A 19,079-nucleotide genomic window follows, 5' to 3' on the forward strand; every position below is an offset into this window, starting at 1 on the left:
TAGGACAAGTAGCTCTCTCGTCCTTACTCGAGATAAGACTAGTCTTAACTTTTTGTGAAATCCACCCCTGCACTGTTAATCTCTGAGAAACCTTGCTGAATTTTCAGTAGGGATGACATGCAGAGACAAGAAATTGCAGGTTAAAGTTCTCCACAACGGAGAATATAAATATCTGGCTGATCTTTACTATAGTTCAGTATGAACAGTTATTGATTTTTTTTAACAGTTATAACCAGCCAGCAGGGGCTCTAATTTATATAACTGTTTACCAGTTTGAAGCAAATTGTTGTGCTTACTATACTTATACATGTAGCAGAAAAACATGCATCAGCAAAAGTGTATTTCATAAACAATCAAGAAGATTTGACAGCGGATGTGCATATTCACAGTGGATTTACATTGCTGCTTCTCTTGCCTACTTACAAGAACCGCTGGCTAGTTTGCTTTGCTTAGCAGTAATTATGAAATAGAGACTTTGGTCACTCCGTAAGCATAACATGTCTGCTTACAGGCTTTATGAAACTAGGCCATAATGAGTAGTGTAATTGTTAACCTTTCAACTAAATGTTCATATTTTGATTATGGCTGGTCTTGCCTCCAGTCGCTGTGCTGAAATCCAGAAATGTAGTGTCAATATGGGCATTAAACCCCATTTCTTCAATTGGGTTTGAGACACATGTTTAACACATGACGCCTGTCTGAATGTGATGTGATACAAGTGCTTCTGCCAGGTGCATAACTGCTTGGGATAAGCCCACACTATCTATGTGGGCGATCGCCACTACGCATGATGCAAGACTACATGTACGTATGTGTTTCTTCATTGGCATTAAAGACATCTAAGTGATATACTACAGTGACAGATTTCCGATGTGATTAACGGGTGCATTTTGACATAACCTTGTTTCATCCCAAGCCAATTGAGTTAATAAAAGAATGCAAAAAACTTGTTACTTGTATTTTTGTAATATACTTTTACTTCTGTGAACACTTAATCGTTGAACCGGTTCTAGCAAATAGCAAAGAAATCCTACGCCATTTTGAGATTTGGTGGACACAAGACTGTAGCAAGGTTCAGGTAAATTTGTAAATGCCCAAAACCAAACAGTGCACTCTTCTGGTGTCCACCATATCAACAAAAGACTAACGGTGCTTTTATGTGTCCAACAGGGTCGCCTTCAGTTATCTGATCAAAACGAGCCCTCTTCCGTTCACCACCCCCAAAGAAATCCTTTGTATACTACGGAGATGGCATTGTTCATCACTCCTCAACCTCACACCACAGTGTATATAAAAATCAAAAAAATAGTTAATGGCTTGATGTTTTGACCTAAGCAAAGTCTTTCTCAAAGCCTAAAAATTCTTTTTGAACATAACAAACTCTGACAACATAAACAAAAAACCTTACGCTGCTTATTAATTCAATTGCAAGAGCATGCGATGAGGCACACGAGACCGTGCAAAAAATCCAAAACAAACGATAACAAGAAGATTCAGAGAGTCAAGGATGCGCATAACCCAACCAACAAAATCACTCTCCCAACCACGCATTATCCCCCCTCTGCAGACTGCCAAGAGAAGGGCCCATGTGCGGCACAACTGACATGGTACAAAATGATACGACATTTCAAAATACACGGACTGGGAAAAAAGACAAACAGTTTCTCCTGGAAAAACAGGAATCCCAACCCACGACACTCACCAGACTCACCCACCAACACTTAACACATACCGAAGGACACTCTGTAACGATTGCACTAGATCCTCTTTAAGAGCGAAAGACGTGCACTGCCCGGATGATGTACTGCCTACACATGGGACATTCTGCGAGTTGTTTGCCACACTTTGTGCACGTGACCATGTGGCCGCACTCTAGGAGCACACAGTCGATGGGGGAGTCCATACAGATCTTGCAGGTGTTGTCATCGGCTTTATCAGCGGAGGACTCTGTGCATGTGAAAAAGTGGATTTTAACAATTTTGGGTTCACTTCAAAGATTTCTCAGAAGGATAAAAGGTTTAGGAGGGGGGTTAAGGGCACTGGACACCTTTGGTAATTGTCAAAGACCAGTATACTCACTTAGAGTATCTTAACATATGCATTAAATAACAAATCTGTGAACATTTGGGCTCAATGGGTCATCGAGTTTGCAAGAGAGTAATGAAAGAAAAAGCACCCTAGTTGCACAAATTTGTTGATCAACATTTCTAAACATGGTAAAATTTTTGTTAACACAAAGGATAGTTAATGAAAATGAATTCTGTTGATTTTTTTGCACAGGTCTGTAATAATATACTCAAACTGTAAACTCTTACTGGATGAATTTGATTTTCCTTCACGTATTGCAGCTGCTACCTTCGCCACTGCTGCCGCAGTAGCTTGCTCTGAAACAAAAATGGGGGGAAAAAATAATTGTTAATTCAACTTCATATAATATTTTATCATCGCCATTTTGTAATATTCATTCTTTAATTTTTCTATTTTTATATACAGTGTACATGTATGCCATTTGTTGGTTGGGTGTAGGAGGGCACATCGCTTTGATGTCAGTTTTTTAAATCTTTGCATTACCCTGGACGACCCCTGCCAACAAAGAGCTATGTCCAAAGAAAAGAAAAAAGGAAAAAAATCACAATTATTATTTTTAATCCAATCTTGTCGAAAGGTATGGTATACTTTATTGTAAATGAAAAAACTAAGTAGTTCACCACAAGTACAACTGACTGGGTAATTAAAAATCAATTGGGGATGAACAAAGACAAAATTTACTGGAGTGGGATTTGACCTTGCAACCTTGGGGTTTATGTGCCGGTATTCTACCAACTCAGCCCTATCCAGCCCTTATGTTGTTAGTCTTTGGTAGTATCTTTAAGTGTAGGGTGCCAGTCAGAAGTCATAAAACCGTATACTGGTGAACAGCCAGGGATCGTGCCAAGTTTATGATACAACCTGGGGGAAACCGCAAACACCTTGGGAGGAGACTACCAACATATGGCTAAGGTAAGCTCAGTTGGTAGAACAATGGCACATACACCCGTTGCATGTTGCAGGTTTGAATCTTTCTCCACCAAATTGTTTCCCCTTTTCACCCCAAATTTCTTTAGAAATATGAGTGGAAGCAGTTAACTTAAGCCAGGGATTAAAGAAAGATGCTCAATGACAAAAAGAGGGAAAAACAGGGAAAAAGAACAAACAGAGAGACAAGATATTCAAATTATTATTGCAAAATGATAAATTATTTTACTGACAAAATGAACTATACATGTACATTAATTATATAAGAAAGGTATAGGCAAACAAGTTTTTACTTTGATTCAAATCTTACACCCTCATAATAATAATAATAATGTTAATATATTGGTATATTTTATTTACATTATCAAATAGTGACCAGAAGGTCAAGTTGCATGACAACTTTCAAGAGAAACAAATCAATTCAAACAACAATTTCAACAATTATCATAAGTTGGCACATAAAAATGTAGAAGAACAAGTATACGGAATTATACACACTGCACAAACACGTAGATTTGTCAGCTTCATTTCCATAAAAATATTTACAAGATTTGAGGCAGACAAGTCTACATATATGTGCAACAACAATAAAATATTTAGTTCTTAAATAGCACCTGTATCATAATAGCTGGATCAAGGCAATGCGCCTTGCATCATTATCCCTGCTCATCACACACACTTAAAATATTGTTGCTGCCATACCCTCAGATCACACGGCAACTTGAAATCAAACATACCTTTGTTCTTGAAGTCTTCTCGTTCCTGGTATAGTCTCTTGACTCGTTCCTCTAGTTCCCATCGTTCCACGCAACCTTTGTAGTTGATGAAATTGAGTGTCAGGATCTCTTTAAGCTGACGGACGGTCAGGTCGTCTATATCTTCTATTTTACTTAGGTCGCTGATCGAGGCTCGTTTTCTTAACGGTACCTAAAATAATAACATGTGAAAAAAAGAAGAGAAAAAAAAAGGAAAAAACCCAAGTACATTAAACAATAATAATAACCGTATTTCTAGAGCGCCTAACACCTCGAAAGAAAGTCTCTAAGCGCTCAGAGGAAAACAAAAGAATAATTAAGTATATGAAGATTTAAATAGATCTGTTTTGAGAAGAGTCTTGAAACTTGAGATCGTGGTGGCTTGTTTGATGTGTAGAGGGAGATTGTTCCATAAGTGAGGAGCAGCAAACTGATAACTACGTTGACCATATGCTTTTTAAAACAGACTTTTTTAATAGCGAAACGTGGTAAGCTACAGCACTCATTGTTGTTTTTCCATGGTGATTGTGATTTCTAAATTTTATAAAACACTGGTTTGTTTTTGTATTGTAAGTTTACTTGCAGTTCAGCTGATGCCGCAATTTGTACAATAAACCATGAATGAATGATTGAATGAGTGAATTCTTTATTCTTACAGGTTGCGGAGGCGGCGGCGGACTGCTCTCTGGCGCGGTGTTGTTCACAGGCTCAGGGTTGGATATGTTTTCCACGGGCGAGTGCTCTGCTTCCGAGTCACTTGTACTCGATCCTTCGGGCCAGGCATTCCTCGTTACTCCCATTCCCGACTCACCCTGTTCAAATATGTATAATAACAAAGTATAGCCTTTTAGAAAGACACCTCTACAAGCAATCAAGTAATCTTGGAGTCTAACAAAGAAAATTTATTTTACATGAATTACCTGAGCTATTTAGTCCTATGAGCAAAAACGTTGTATCTCTATTTCAAGCAAGATATAATCTTTTGACAATTTCAAACTCGTCTCAAAATAATAGAAGAGTTTACTATAGAGCTGGACTTGAACCTGTAACCTCTGAATTACTGAGCTTTCTAGCCCTTGGTTGGTGGTCCCCTAATTTTGTCAATATCTTTGTTCACGGACGCCAGTCAGAAGCCATTCAACCTATAATTGTCATTTAGCTAGGAATCGGACCAGGGTTCAAGTCCTGCTTTGATTTTTCATTTCATTTCATTTTATTTGCCAGCAAACATGAAAAAACACATACATGTACTAAAAATTGCACATCAAAGATTTACAAGAAAAAGCAATACAATGGTTATAAAAAGAGAACAAAAAAAATACGTACAACACTAGAAAATTACTGAGAAACCTGGCTTGGCCGCGGGCAGATATAAGGATTGTGTAGGAAACACCTCCTTATTCAACCCCAAAGTTACTTTAACATCTCACATGAAAATGCTCCGCGCAAAAACGTTGTATCTCCCTTTTAAGCAAGAAACAATGTCTTGACAATTCCAAACACCCCCCAAGTGCTATTTCAGAAGATCCAACGCTTTCCACTGACGCAATGATAAGTTTGTTTTATTCAGCCTAAAAGTTTCTCAACATTTCTCAATGCCGTTTCCTTTTAGCAGCATTCCCATCTTCCCTGGCTGTTTCTAAGTACAACTCTCTATAATCTTTAAAGTTCAGTACAATCCACTTGTCTATAAACAGGCATGTATATGCTTCGTTTTTGAAAGGGCAAGGGCACCAAGGTTTTTTCTCCTTGGTACAGGGCATCCTATAAGGAAATTGTAAATTTATACTAGAGCATTTCAAGGGCACCAAGGCAATGACCTGGGCCAATTTAAAAAAGCTGCTTAATATAAAAAAACTGCTTGAAATTCAGCAGGGCACCAGTCACAACAGTGTAAACTCAATGTAATTTTGGCTGATAACCTGTTTATGATGTGAAGCAATACTTTTCTGTGCTAAGCAAGTTTGTGTGGTTACAGGCTTTTTAAAATTGGGCCCTGGGGGCCTTCGTGAAGCATCAGGCCTGGACAAAATTTCACTTACCCCTTGCCCCGCCATACTGGAAGGGTCAGTCCGGACAGGGTCACTCTGTCTCGTCCCTGGCTGATTATAACTAGACCCATGAGGGACGGACCGATCCACAGAGTCATGTCTGTGGGACACTGGAGTATCTGCCATGGCCTCGTCTAGATTATTCACCGTGACCATGAAGGGACTGTTACTATGGGAGGACAAGTACTGTACAACTAGATCGACCAGCTCCTCCTTCTCACGACAGGCCAGCGTGGAGATGTCCCTGGCTGCCAGGTACTGGCGTAGATCCTTTACCTTCAACGATAATAAAAAAAATCAAGGACTTTCATTTGGGTTCAATCTCTCTCCTCTTCACTCCTTAACTCTTCATGTTGGATGGCTTGTTTACTGCAAAATGTTTTTTTAATACAAAATTACAAAAAAATTTTTTTTAAAGAGTGTAACTTTTGTAGGACAAAAAACACAATGTCCACAGATTTACACTAAACTTACACAGTTTGAAAATAATGATAGTAGAAAGCTTTCCCTGAAAATATTACATGCTGAGGTGCCGTAGCCCTGGCTACAGGGCAGTTAACGGTTGTATGGCTTCTGACTGGCACCCCCGAACAAAGACATTGACAAAATAGGGACACCGCCAATATAGGGCTAGATAGCTCAGTTGGTAGAGCGCCGGCACGTTAATCCGGAGGTCGTTGGTTCGAATCCCACTCTAGTCAATTCTTTGTTCAACCCCAAAATCATTTCAAAAATTTACCCAGTCAGTTTCCCTTGTGGTTTATATTGAAAATAATGAGACAAAAATTATTTTAAGCATTTACAAAGGTTTTTTTCATGACATTGTTTTACTCATTTCTCAAAAACTACAGCACCTCAGTAAGTAATATTTGAAGGGAAGCTTTCCACTATCATTATCTTCAAACTCTGTAAGTTTGATGTAAATCTATGGACATTAAATCCTTTAAGCCTGGAATTTTTTATAACAGCTGCACGTTTGTATCTTCCTGGTTATATATTATAGTCAGGCATGCCAATTTTTTTAGACCCATTTAAATACCACTTTGTAAGGGTTTTGATAGCCCTATATAGAGGACTCTTTCTCTGTACACAGATACAGAGTCCTAACTATTAAGGCACGTTTCTGGGCGGAAAATTTTCAAAGCTTCATAACTCAAATCTTACCTGCAACAAGCCACTAATTTCAACAGATTCACACTCCATGGCGGCATACATTTTTCTGCGGTGGGTTTTGGTCCTCACAAATCCGTCATTTTTGTGAAATAATGCAGCTCCCAACGTTAAAAAAATTCCCTTATTGATCATTTCTCAGTGTTGTCTGCTGCCGTGCATATGCGTATACATTCTCGTGCAAGATGCAAGACGCTTTAATTATTGGTCACTGTATCTTGACTGCACAGCGTTAACGCGCAAACGCAACGCAAGATTTGTGCGTCTTGCGTCTTGCAAACACGGCAGACTGTGAGAGTACTGGGATGGGAATGGGAATTCCTTAACGTTGGGAGCTGCATTATTTCATGAAAATGACAGATTTGTGAAGAATTATGACAATCAAAACCCACCGCAGAAAAATGTATGCTGTCATGGAATGTGAATCTGTTGAAATTATTGGCTTCTTGCAGGTAAGATTTGAGTTATGAAGCTTTGAAAATTGTCCGCCCCAGAAATGTACCCTGATATCCAGGACATCACTGTAGTACAATACCAAAGTGTAAGGCCGCCAGGGCTAGGGTTTTACAAAGTGATGAATAGCAATCAGATGCCAAAAACTCTATAGCCTTAGCAAAAACAAAGTGACTGGATTCTTTTATGTTTACATTACACAATAAACACCATCACTGGCCTTCGTCCCAGACCGGGACTTGATCCCCACACTCTGCTGATCAGGAACACCAGAGCTCTTGTCAGGTGCACTTGACTGCTCTGTCATGACATTTTAGGCCGTGTCCGAAATGATAACCTTGGCTACAACTACGACTAGACCGCACACGCCTGCCCATTCTTCAACACTGGCAGACGCGCTGATCTAGCCGAAGCTGTAGCCAAAGTCGCCGTTTTGGACCAGACTAAAGTAAAGTATACCCATTGAAGAGAGATCATCTTTACCTTGATTTGCATAAGTTGACTCCGGTCCTGAGACCCAGTGAACATGCAGCATGTCTTACAGCTCCGCCGAGGCTCCTTACGGATGCAGTTTGAACAGAAGAGCTTTGAGCAGTCCAGGCACTTATACTGAGCAGAGGGAATAAATCGTAAACAAAATAGTCATTCAATTGTTATAAAAAAACCAAAATATCGACAGGAGTGATAAGACTACCAAATTTAGAAAGCTAAGTATTTAATAAACAAAACAAAATTGGGTAAGCATTTTAATTCAATTCAATAAAAAAAAAACTTTAATCATCCTCAACGGGCAATTACATCAGTTGGCCAGCTCCATATAAAAACATTAACAGTGAGGATGAACAATTTTAGTTCAGGTTTTCAGAAAATTTTTCATTTAAGGTTTAAACTTAAATGTTCTTTGAAAAAGTTGGACCAACGCAAAGTTTGGGAAGTCAACTTTGCACTTTTCTTTGCAGTTCTTGTTTATAGAAATTATTTTAACTACATGTTAAGAGCATTAAGCAGTCCCTGCACTTATACTGCACAAAGGGAATACATCGTACAAAATATATAATTATAATAATAGTGGCTTTTTATATAGAACTCATAATAATAATAACAACCATATTTCTATAGCGCCTAACACCTCCAAAGGAAAGTCTGTTAGCGCTCAGAGGAAAACAAAAGAATATTTAAGTATATGAAGATTTGAATAGATCTGTTTTGAGAAGAGTCTTGAAACTTGAGATCGTGGTGGCTTGTTTGATGTGTAGAGGGAGATTGTTCCATAAGTGAGGAGCAGCAAACTGATAACTACGTTGACCATATGCTTTGGTGGTAACTTAAGGAATAACGAGGGTGTCTTTGTTAGCAGAACAGAGGTTTCTAGTAGGAGTGTATGGAGTTAGTAGATCTTTCAGGTAAGTTGGTCCACTTCCACGACTGCATTGAAATGTTTGAAGGAGAATTTTGAAGATGATGCGAGAATGAATAAGAAGCCAATGGAGAGATTGCAAGGCTGGAGTAATTGAATCGCGTTTCCTTAACCGGGTGATGGGACGAGCCGCAGAGTTTTGAATGAGGTGGTGTTTTCTGAGCTGTGAGTCGGGCAATCCATAGATAAGACTATTGCAGTAATCGAGATGACAAGTTACAAAGGCATGGATGAGCTTTTCTGCTGTAGTTTTATTTATGAACTGGCAAATTTGATACCCATCCCTCAGTGACGCTCAAGGCGCTTTAACAATAAGTATTTTTCCATTAAGCCATTGTGGAGCTACGCTCCCGAAACTATGAGGTATTTTTATTTGCAATACAAGAATTACATTGGAAATAATTACAGTCTACTCACCTTCCTCTTAAAAATTGTAAAATTAGCTGAGCACAATTCACACACCATGACGCTACTATCAAACTCCTCCTGAAGCGAGACCGACGAGCGCGTACTAGTGCCGCTGCGGGGACGGCCGGCGCTCCGTGGGCGGGGGGACTGGGTCTGGACAAATGTTCCGCTGAAATTTGACGACCCCTGTGCCAATTTTGTAGCACCTGAACCCATGGAACGCAATCCTGAAAAAATAAAACAAAACAAAAACAGTGTAAGTTTTTTAGAATGAACCAGGACAGGCTCTCAGAACTAAAATATTTATTCAGCGAGAGTAGAAACTGGGCTTTTATGTAACCTTGAATTAGGCTCTGTGCTATGTTGAAAAACCATGCAAATGTACACTATTCCAAAAGTGATGTTGGAGCCAAAGCCAAAGCCAAATCCAAAGCCAGAGCCCAAACTGGAGCCCAAGCCAGAATATTTATAAGCAAGATCCCAAGCCAAAGCCCATGCCCAAGCCAAAGCCAAATCCAAAGTCAGAGCCCAAGCCTGAGCCCAAGCCAATGCCAGTGCCCAAACTAGAGCCTAAACTAGAGCCCAACCCAGAGTCCAAGCTAGAGCCCAATCCTGAGCCCAAGCCGGAGCCCTATCCAGAACATAAGCAAGATCCATAGCCGAAGCCCATCCCCAAATCGGAGCCTACATGCAAGTCAAAGCCCAAGCCTGAGCTCAAACTAGAGCCCAAACTAGAGCCCAAACTAGAGCCCAAACTAGAGCCCAAACTAGAACCCTACGCTGAGTCAAAGCAAGAACCCAATTCTGAGCCCAAGCCGGAGCCCAAGGCAGAACAGGAGCCCAAGCCAGAGCCCAAGTTGGTTGCCTTGCCACCTAAGCCGAGGTTTGGAAACCACAGTAATTACAAAACTTCAATAATTACCAGTTTCTCCCATGCAGTGATTTCTTACCATAGAGTTATATATAAGAAATAGAGGGCGCACTGGCCTATATACGCGCCCCGGCATGCGCGCAGGCGGCCATTTTCTAAGTTGACAAAACAGCCACCTCACAGCGTGTGTTTGTGCGGCCATTTTGTAAGTTGAACAAACAGCATCGCCTGAGCGTTCAATAAAAAAAACTCAAACGTGTATTTCATATCCAACGCGCGTACAGAATGGCGCGTTTGTCATCTTGCGGTCCCATCGCGTTTGTGCAAGCAGCACCACCAGTGCGCCCTCTAGTTCTTATATATAACGCTATGTGTCTTACCAATGTAGGATTTCTTACAATGTACCAATAGCTCAGTACCACAGAGCTGTAAATGCCATTTTCATACTCTTAGGCAAAATGCCAGTGACTACATTTAACTGCGCAATAAAATGTTTTTCTTGAATATTTAATGTAAAAGGTATGCAGGGGGTAATCATACATTTGCATTATGCACAGTTTATTCATAACTTCACATAGTATAGCAGTGAGGTCTTTGTTAATAAAGAGACTTGGACAAAACAGAGACTTTAAAACTGATTTATATGTTAATTTCATCCAATGACTAGGGTTGACAAACAATAACAGTTCACAAATGAGGAGTAAACAGGACTCAAAAGGTCAATTTTTAATAGTGGAGAAAAGGTCTCTAACCTCATGTTAAATTGGCGTGATATGACAATGTATTTAATATTGATACCCTTCCAGTGCAAGTTTTTTAAACATGACCCCAAAAATCTTATGATGTCACATTTGAAATATTGTGAGTCTGACAGTTTGGTACAAGGAATTTCCAATGATCATACCAGAATTTCACTGATATTCAATTGAAAATAGCATTAAATTAGACATTTTTTGAAGAAAAATAACTCCTGATGTGGAATGTACAGACCCATGTTTAATTTTGACATTCATTGACGTCATGTTTCAAATTTCACTCTGATCCTGAATGATATAAAATAAAATGACATTTTAGACTGAACTTGACCTTGATGGCACTCTTTACACAAAGGTAAATAATGCATTCGTACAGTCCATTCATATGCATGATAGTAGATGTACTTTTCGCCATGAATTACCATCAAGTCTTTATCATAAATGTATTGTGTAAAACAACAGATCTCCCGAACAATACAGAATTTCCAATCCATTAATATGTTAAGTCGACATTACCAACTTCCTGGGTGAACAAATGAAGACAGCAAAATCCCTCACAATATTCATCTACAATCCCTATAGACATGACAGTGCTGAGGGTTCGGTAAGCCAGCTCTAAAACACAATTAGTATAAATGTACTATGTAATACTTGTACTACCTACAAAGATAAAATCCTCAGAAACTCCTACGCAGGTTGAAGCAACTTTTCCGAACTGCATGTTTTAAGAACCATGATTAGTGTAGGAGTTGCTTGTCTACTTGAAAATGTCAAAGTCAAACTTACTCTCTGAAACGTAAAGCTTGCATGGCAAAAAAGGTAAAGTGAGGGTAGTTTGCGGAGACACCATTGTAAGCAAAATCTCATTTGAGCAGTGGTGGGCCACCACTGGTGGCTCTGAGAAGAGTTGGTGGTACTTGACACTTTGACCAGTAAACTCCCAAAGACTATGGCCCTTTTTCAAACCACGGCTTCAGCTTGAGGCTTCGTTCTCTTGCCCGAGCGTGTATATATGCAAAGTACGCGCAAATTGTCAAAACAACCAGCGAGGCCAAGCTAGCCTGAGCTAATTCCAAAGCCGCCGTTTCTAAAAGGGCCTTAGAGAGCATACTGGTTGAAACACCGAGTACCAACTACCTTTTCTCATAGTCACACTACTAAAAAATAGACTTGTTTACACGGAGTTCCTCATTCCTCTCTGAAGACATGGTCACCAGCGATTTTTGATGCCTAATGAAGCTTCAGTTGAACAGGAATTTTCAACAATCAAAGTTTAGAATCTCTAATGCCGCATATTATGTACACCAACCATAGAGTTAACAATGCAGAGAATGACAGGTTCTACACAACTCTTATGATTATGACTTATCTCTTATGATAAGAGAACCAACAACTTTACACAGTCTATCAACATTGACCCTCGCAGTTTTCGCAAGTTAAGAATTTGAAATTCACCACAGTAAAAATAACCGATATAATAAACTTTCAAGCAAAAACTTCTCACATACATATGAATGGCTCAGGAAGAAAAAGAACACACAGTAAACATACATTTGACAAGTATTTAGGGATGACCCAGGATGGACTATAATGAAAGAATGCCAGCAGGACTTGGTGGAGTCTAATGCATCTAGGTGTGGTATTGCATGGATATTGAACTGAATGATGGGAAGTCCCCCAAAGTGTTGCAATAGTCTGGGTAATTTATTTCCCTATGAAAGCAACACAAAGGTTGTTCCATGGAAACTGGCCATTGGGCTTTGAAGCTATCATACAAAACAAATAAATCAAACCAGTAGTTTTATACAAACATACAATTAATCCGGGAAAAACATTTCCTCAGATGATATACATAAGCCAGTCAATAACTTTATTTTTGTTAGGGATGTATCGTCACAGCCAAGTGGTCTTAGTCTAGACCAGATTACCAAAAAGGGCTCTAGTTAAGGAAGTGAGCGGCATTTTTGAGTAAAAGTTGGTAACATACCTGATTTAACTAATTTGGGGGTGCTGAATCCGAAAATGGTGGATACCAAGGCTAATTTTTAGTCCTTCACCCTGAAAAATCAAATTTAAAACAATACAGAAAACCTAGCAGACGACGGACTTCTCACGTGAAAAATAGTCAGGTTCTGCTGTGGTTCCATATTGATGTTGTCAGGATACCATACAGGGCAGGTACCCGGGTGAAGGTCAGGTATCCGTCACAAACTTTTGATTGTACTGGATAGATCTACAACCAAATTGCACTTTCAGAAGGACCAACGGGTGCTTTCAATGTCAATTTGAAAGTATTTTAGTTGGGGTTTTTCTAATAAAGAGTTATTTACTATTTGAACATAATTTCTCTGTTGTTAAAAGCACAAACCGTTGATTACTTTCTCTTATAATGTAGGCCTATATACACTACTTAAGCAGGTAGGCCTACCAGGTGTAGTCTAGACTCAACAATGATACTTCATGGCTTAAAATTATCTTACCAGTAAAAAAAAAATTTAATTAAAGGATTTTAAAGTAACTAATTTTTTGATTACAATTCTCCCTCGTTTTAAAAAGTATTCTCAACAGTTTACGAACCAATCTAACTGTAATTGTAGGCTAACAATTGAAAAAAATCCAGTTTGTTTGCCCTCATAATATGGCAGTAGGCAACCTGGCTTTCAGAACATAAACTACATGTATGCACCATGCAACCTTTTTTACAAAAAGAGGGACCTTGTATTGTGTACATAAAATACTATTTCCTGGCAAACAAGACTGATCATAATGTGGGTAATTGATTATGAGTATTTTGGAGAGAACCTGCACCACAGTAATTAGCACTGGTCCCATATGTTTCATACAGTGCTACAAGCAGAAAGTATTGTTTCACAATTTTTAGCTGAGCAAAAAAGAGCAGGATAATACCAGTTCCAGATTGTAAAAGTGAATTTGTATTTTGGCTGGTAACCTTATTCTGGCAAGCATCATTTTGTTGTGCTTCCATACCTACATGTATAGCTGCAAAAAAAAAAAGCTATATGAAATTGAGCCCTTGTTGCAAGCATCAGAGCCAAATAAGAGAGTTGCGGTAACTTGTGATTACAAGACTTTTTCTTTGTGTGTAAAAAAATATGAATTGGCGCCAGACTAGTCCGCCTACTGGGTTGTATTTGGACTGAAAATGGCATCCATCAAATACGACTACGTGACCCCAAAAAAACTTGTACCTCACTATGTCACAAGTTCACAACTGTCTCAAAACACAGCTGCCGGCACGCACATATACATATGTAGTAAGCGATTATGTTCCCATCTCCACAGACACACAAACAAATTGAATCACCAGCAATCTGTGTTAATGTTCTTGTTGGGGGAATAGGGGAATCCAACAAAGCATGGTGTGATTTCATCACAGCTGTACTAATAACATACTCAGGGTTCTACATTGTAGCAGCGGGGGTCGCACTCAGAATTATCTGAACATCACTGGGCAGATTTTTATCTTTTACACACCTGACACCACAGATTATAAGAAATAAAACAATACAATCTGTATCTTTTTAGAAACACACAGCCCATAGGTTTACTGCGACCTGATTATATGTTTTTGTTGACCTTTGAACCTGTTTCCTGCTGCCTTTGTCAGCAATTAAAGGATGATTTCATGCACAAACGCACGGTTTTCCAGGTTAAAAGGAGAATCGGGCAAGTATGGCAACTGAATGCGTTGATGCCCAGCATGCCATTGGGGTATCATGTCCAAGTAAAATCCCAAGGGGGCACTGTTTAAATAAAAGACTTCCTACATGTTATTTGAACCATGGAGGGTTCTACCTCCATGTTTGAACAGAGCAATCTACTCGTATTGGATGACTGGACACGCTGGAGTACGATTACCCTAAGGAATCCTAGTAAAATGTGGTTATAGTAGACCAAATATTATGAAACACCTGCATTGGCATAAAAACCATTGTTATAATGATTGATTATAACAAAGGGCAATTAGTGTACTGAACTTTTTCCCTTATTTGCAACACGTTTGGATTGGCATTGCTATTCAACCACAGGGTGATTAGTTGTTGGTTGCCATAAACACCCTCCAACAATGATCAATAAATAACGAAGCTTCTCAAAAATTTGGCTCATTCTAGGCGCAATTTTTTAAAATTCTATTCCAGATCAGTAGTGTGGCCTCTATTGCAAACCCAAAGAAGTTTTTAAAGAGTTTTTCAACAAAAACCATTTTTTTTCTTCAAATAATGATCAATGTCGCAGACAAACTTGAGTCAAGCTGTCATTTAGTTTATTTGTCAATGATATTTGGCACCTTATTTTATTTAGGTTTGTTGGTTTATACGATGTTATTCTTCACATCAACAAAAATTGGTCATGTGAGAAGTAATTTAATTATGTGGTTACTGAAAAGTTGAAAGGAGCGGGAACTGGTCAATGATCCGGAACTGGTCAAATGACTGTACCAGTACACTAGCCTACATTGTTGGGCTGTAATAGCTCTCTTTTAAGACTTGGGCTGTTATATGGCTCATCAAGGTTAACAAAGAGCAATATAACAGCCCAACAAGGTGGGCTATGATCACACTGCCCAGGGCTACACTAAGTACATGTACATGTAGTAAGTTCGCATGCTCTGAAGTCTAACTTCTGATTTGACCCAATAAATAGTGCCAATACATACACTGGACTCCCCCCCAATTCTCGGCCCCACGCCCAAGTCTCTCCAGGAGAAGAAATAATTTTTCTAATAGAAAACCATGTTTATATGCCAATTATTTTCTCCAAGATTTGTCACTTATCTTTGGGAGCTCATTTTTGAAGAATACATTTACTTGAAAATGTGCCTGCTCATTTTGGTGTAATTTTATGAAAACTTTCACAGCTTAACATCGCTAGAAACATCAGAGGTGCCATGATTTTTATCGATGCGCATGATCACAAGGGAGCAGATGCGCATGATCACAAAGGAGCATTGGAGTTCAGACAACTCATCTGTCAGGCAACTTGACCGGTAAGACAACTCAAAAATTTAGAAAAAAGGAATCTAGCGCCCCAGTAACTGCGTCTAATTTATAATATTGCAAATATAATAACCAACCACATACTCTTCATCATACTGCCTGTGATACTGTTGGTGATGGTTTTACGATGATATTTTGTGAGACCGGGATAGTGATTTGTCAAAAACCTTATCATGAATTGTTCCTTCCTGATCCTTTCTCCTACTCTGTAAAAATAAACCTGCATTCATAAATACCTCAGACAGTTTCGCTGTTCCTATTGGTGGAGAGCGCGTCACGTGGGTGTGTATAAACCTTTGTAAATGACCAGTAAAAAGTGTTGAAACATGGGCGTGACACGCGAGCTTGCACCTGTGCTTAGAAGACAGTTTCGTCATCCCTATTGGTCGAGAGCAACGGCAGGAACAGCTGTGCCACATCACGCGATACGCACGACGCGCACAGCATTCCCTTATAAAAGGAGTTATTTACCCGAGGCCCTTACCATTTCATAGCTTTAGGGGTGTTGTGTTGAAAGAAATCATTGAACATTTAATGAATTATAATTTTTGCATTTATTTTGTTTTTTGGCCAAAAAGTGTTGATGTTTTTTGACCGAAAAGGTATTTATGAATGGGAATCAAAGTGTGTTGAATCAGTTTTCAACTAGGTTTACTACCGCCGAGGCTTGGTTCTTGATAATTTACCTCGACTTTGCCTCGGTAAAATTATCAAGAACCAGGCCTCGTTGGGTTTTAATTAACCACTAGTTGAAAACCTCTTCACCACACATTGATTCCCTTAATATAATGTAATAAAAAGCAATTTCTTTACTTGCTAAACCCATCTGAACCACACCACAAGTTCCACTACTTATTCATCACACACAAGTGACAGTCCACCACACAAACAGTAAAACACAGTTCTTACCTCTCTGTCTGTCGTCCGTGTATGAAGCAGCTACTGGTCAATCAATGACAACGATGACAGGTCTGAAACATGATGATGAAATTAATCTTCGAATTTGACTCTATCATGTATTGAACCATTTCCCTCAGTATTCAGTAAATTCTGGCCATTGCGTTACTTCTTTTTGAGATAACCATTATTTTATTTGTCTGTCGTTTGTTGTTTGCTTTGGTTCCCTTTGGTTGTGTGTGTACCAAGCTTTTTTCACTAAAGCCCTGCACTGGTCCCCATTAATGGCGGAAACGCCTGTGTCAGTATTTAGGAACCAGCGATAACAAAGTGCAGTGAGATTAAGTCTGGTACCCACTAAAGTTGTTTAGAAGATGTTGTATTGTATATAGTAATTTGGAAGCCAGACGGTCACAAGAAACTGAGAAACTGGGGGCGGATCCATGATTTCAATTTGGGGTGGGGTGTAAATGCCTCATTATTAAATATGTGCCTTATTATTCGCCCAAATATTTATGCCATGTACTAATTGCAACGACCAATTATAGACTCATTCTATGCTCCGATTTTTAAAGTATAAAAGTCCTCACTTTCAACTTTTTATAGTTATTGCTATTTATGATAGTTTGATCTTTGTGTAGCACTTTTCTGTAAATACTAATCATACGATGTAAGACCTACTTTTTATATCGACTTCCAATTATGGAAATGATCAGATTATACCTTTAAAGGATCTGATGGCATCAAAGGTTTCAGATTTGGTGGGTAAGGGTTGGGACTTTCCCAGTAGTAAGTTTGGAGGCATTAACCAAAGTTAGGCTGATCTTTTTAAAAAGTGGTGTTTGAATTTATTGTTCTCTTAAAATATACAAATGAGTAAAGATTAGAACGTACAATTACATCAAATAGATTTCGATGTTTATAATGGAAAATACCTCTTCTACTTTCGCAATTAAAAGTAACAAACAAATACAGACAGCAGACTTTGGTCTCCAATTTGTTGAACAGTAAGACGAAACCCCCTGCCCCCTTCGGTGTTCAATAATGTGATATTGAATAGTCTGTCAGAGGGAACAAAATGATTAGCTTTGTACTGTAGAGAAGAATGTGTACAGTGTAGCATGCATTGACCACATGACATCATTCAAAAACTCAGAAGATGATATGGAATGGTCATATTAGTAGGAGGGTTGACCGTGTACTGAGTAATGAATATGATCATAACAGTATTGTAGACCAGCATACTGCATCTGTTGTTCCATGTGGAAGATATTAAATGGTCTGACAGTAGGAGGGTTAATAAGCACCCCGATGAGGCATTGAAAGATTTATGCAAAATTAGTTTTTACAAATTAATCAAATCTAGCAATTTTTAAAATGACTACGAACTACCAGGGCTTGGTTTCACAAAGCGCTAAGATACATCTTAAGATTTGTATTATAACATCACACCAGCCATGATATTTGGCCCTTAGAAAGAAGTAGGAAAAACAAGGGCTGTCCTACATGTACGCAGACTCTCAAGTGTTATGAATAACAGTTTTACAATTTTTTTTCTTTTGGAAGATACAGACAAACAGACGAAAGTAGGAAGAATATCATGTCTGCAATATAACACTTAGATTACTAGCAATTAAGATTGATACATATCTGAAGATAAATCCAAGCACTTTGTGTAAAAAGTCAACCCAGCCTAGACAGTGTGTTATTTCTATTAATAATAATTACACAATTTACCACTTTCTTCTCAAAAGTGACGTCTGTGAAGTTTCAGATCAGTCAGAAATTAGCAATGTGTAATATGTTTATCAGTAAATGTTTATTCTCTAATGGCACACTGAATCAACAAGGTACAAAATATTGAAGAAAATAAAGTACAACAGATTTCTATCAACCAGCAGGGTCAAATTACATGGCTTTACTTACCACGGAATTCTGCATTTACAGTACCCTGTCAAGCACATCTTTGGGCTGTAAGCAAAGAATTCTCTGGTAAGCAAAGTCGAGAGATTGGACCCTGACTTCTACGTATATGGCGTCTGATCAATTGCAGGAAAATTATTATCTTAACATTGCATCAGCATCGCTTCTATTTTTGGCAATGTTTGAACGTTGTACTTCATTCAAAAACAGCTATATCAGTGTGACTGCATAAATAGGGACTTCCCCTGTAAAAACCAAATGGGCGATCAGGATTTCGGAAGAGTCAGGAAAAACAGAAGAAAAAAAAACACCAAACATGTGTAGACGTAATTTAATTTACAAATGA

At 38.7% G+C, this 19,079-nt stretch overlaps 1 protein-coding gene across 2 annotated transcripts; it reads right to left on the minus strand.

The window, feature by feature from the left end:
* On the minus strand, positions 1-17,083 carry LOC117290767 (E3 ubiquitin-protein ligase RNF34-like). Of its 2 annotated transcripts, none has more exons than XM_033772314.1 (8): positions 16,823-17,083; positions 9,279-9,496; positions 7,928-8,053; positions 5,813-6,097; positions 4,427-4,582; positions 3,753-3,942; positions 2,316-2,384; positions 1-1,947 (listed from the first exon to the last, which is right to left on the minus strand). In XM_033772314.1, the coding sequence occupies exons 2-8, from the start codon at positions 9,483-9,485 to the stop codon at positions 1,769-1,771; spliced, it is 1,212 nt and encodes a 403-aa protein (XP_033628205.1). In that variant the 5' UTR covers positions 9,486-9,496; positions 16,823-17,083; the 3' UTR covers positions 1-1,768. The 2 variants fall into 2 exon arrangements, with proteins under 2 accessions (XP_033628205.1, XP_033628204.1); XM_033772313.1 differs by lacking the exon at positions 16,823-17,083 and adding an exon at positions 11,682-11,780.
* Positions 17,084-19,079: the final 1,996 nt, after the last annotated feature.

This window comes from Asterias rubens, chromosome 5 (assembly GCF_902459465.1).
Source record: "Asterias rubens chromosome 5, eAstRub1.3, whole genome shotgun sequence".
NCBI classification, from domain to species: Eukaryota; Metazoa; Echinodermata; class Asteroidea; order Forcipulatida; family Asteriidae; genus Asterias; species Asterias rubens.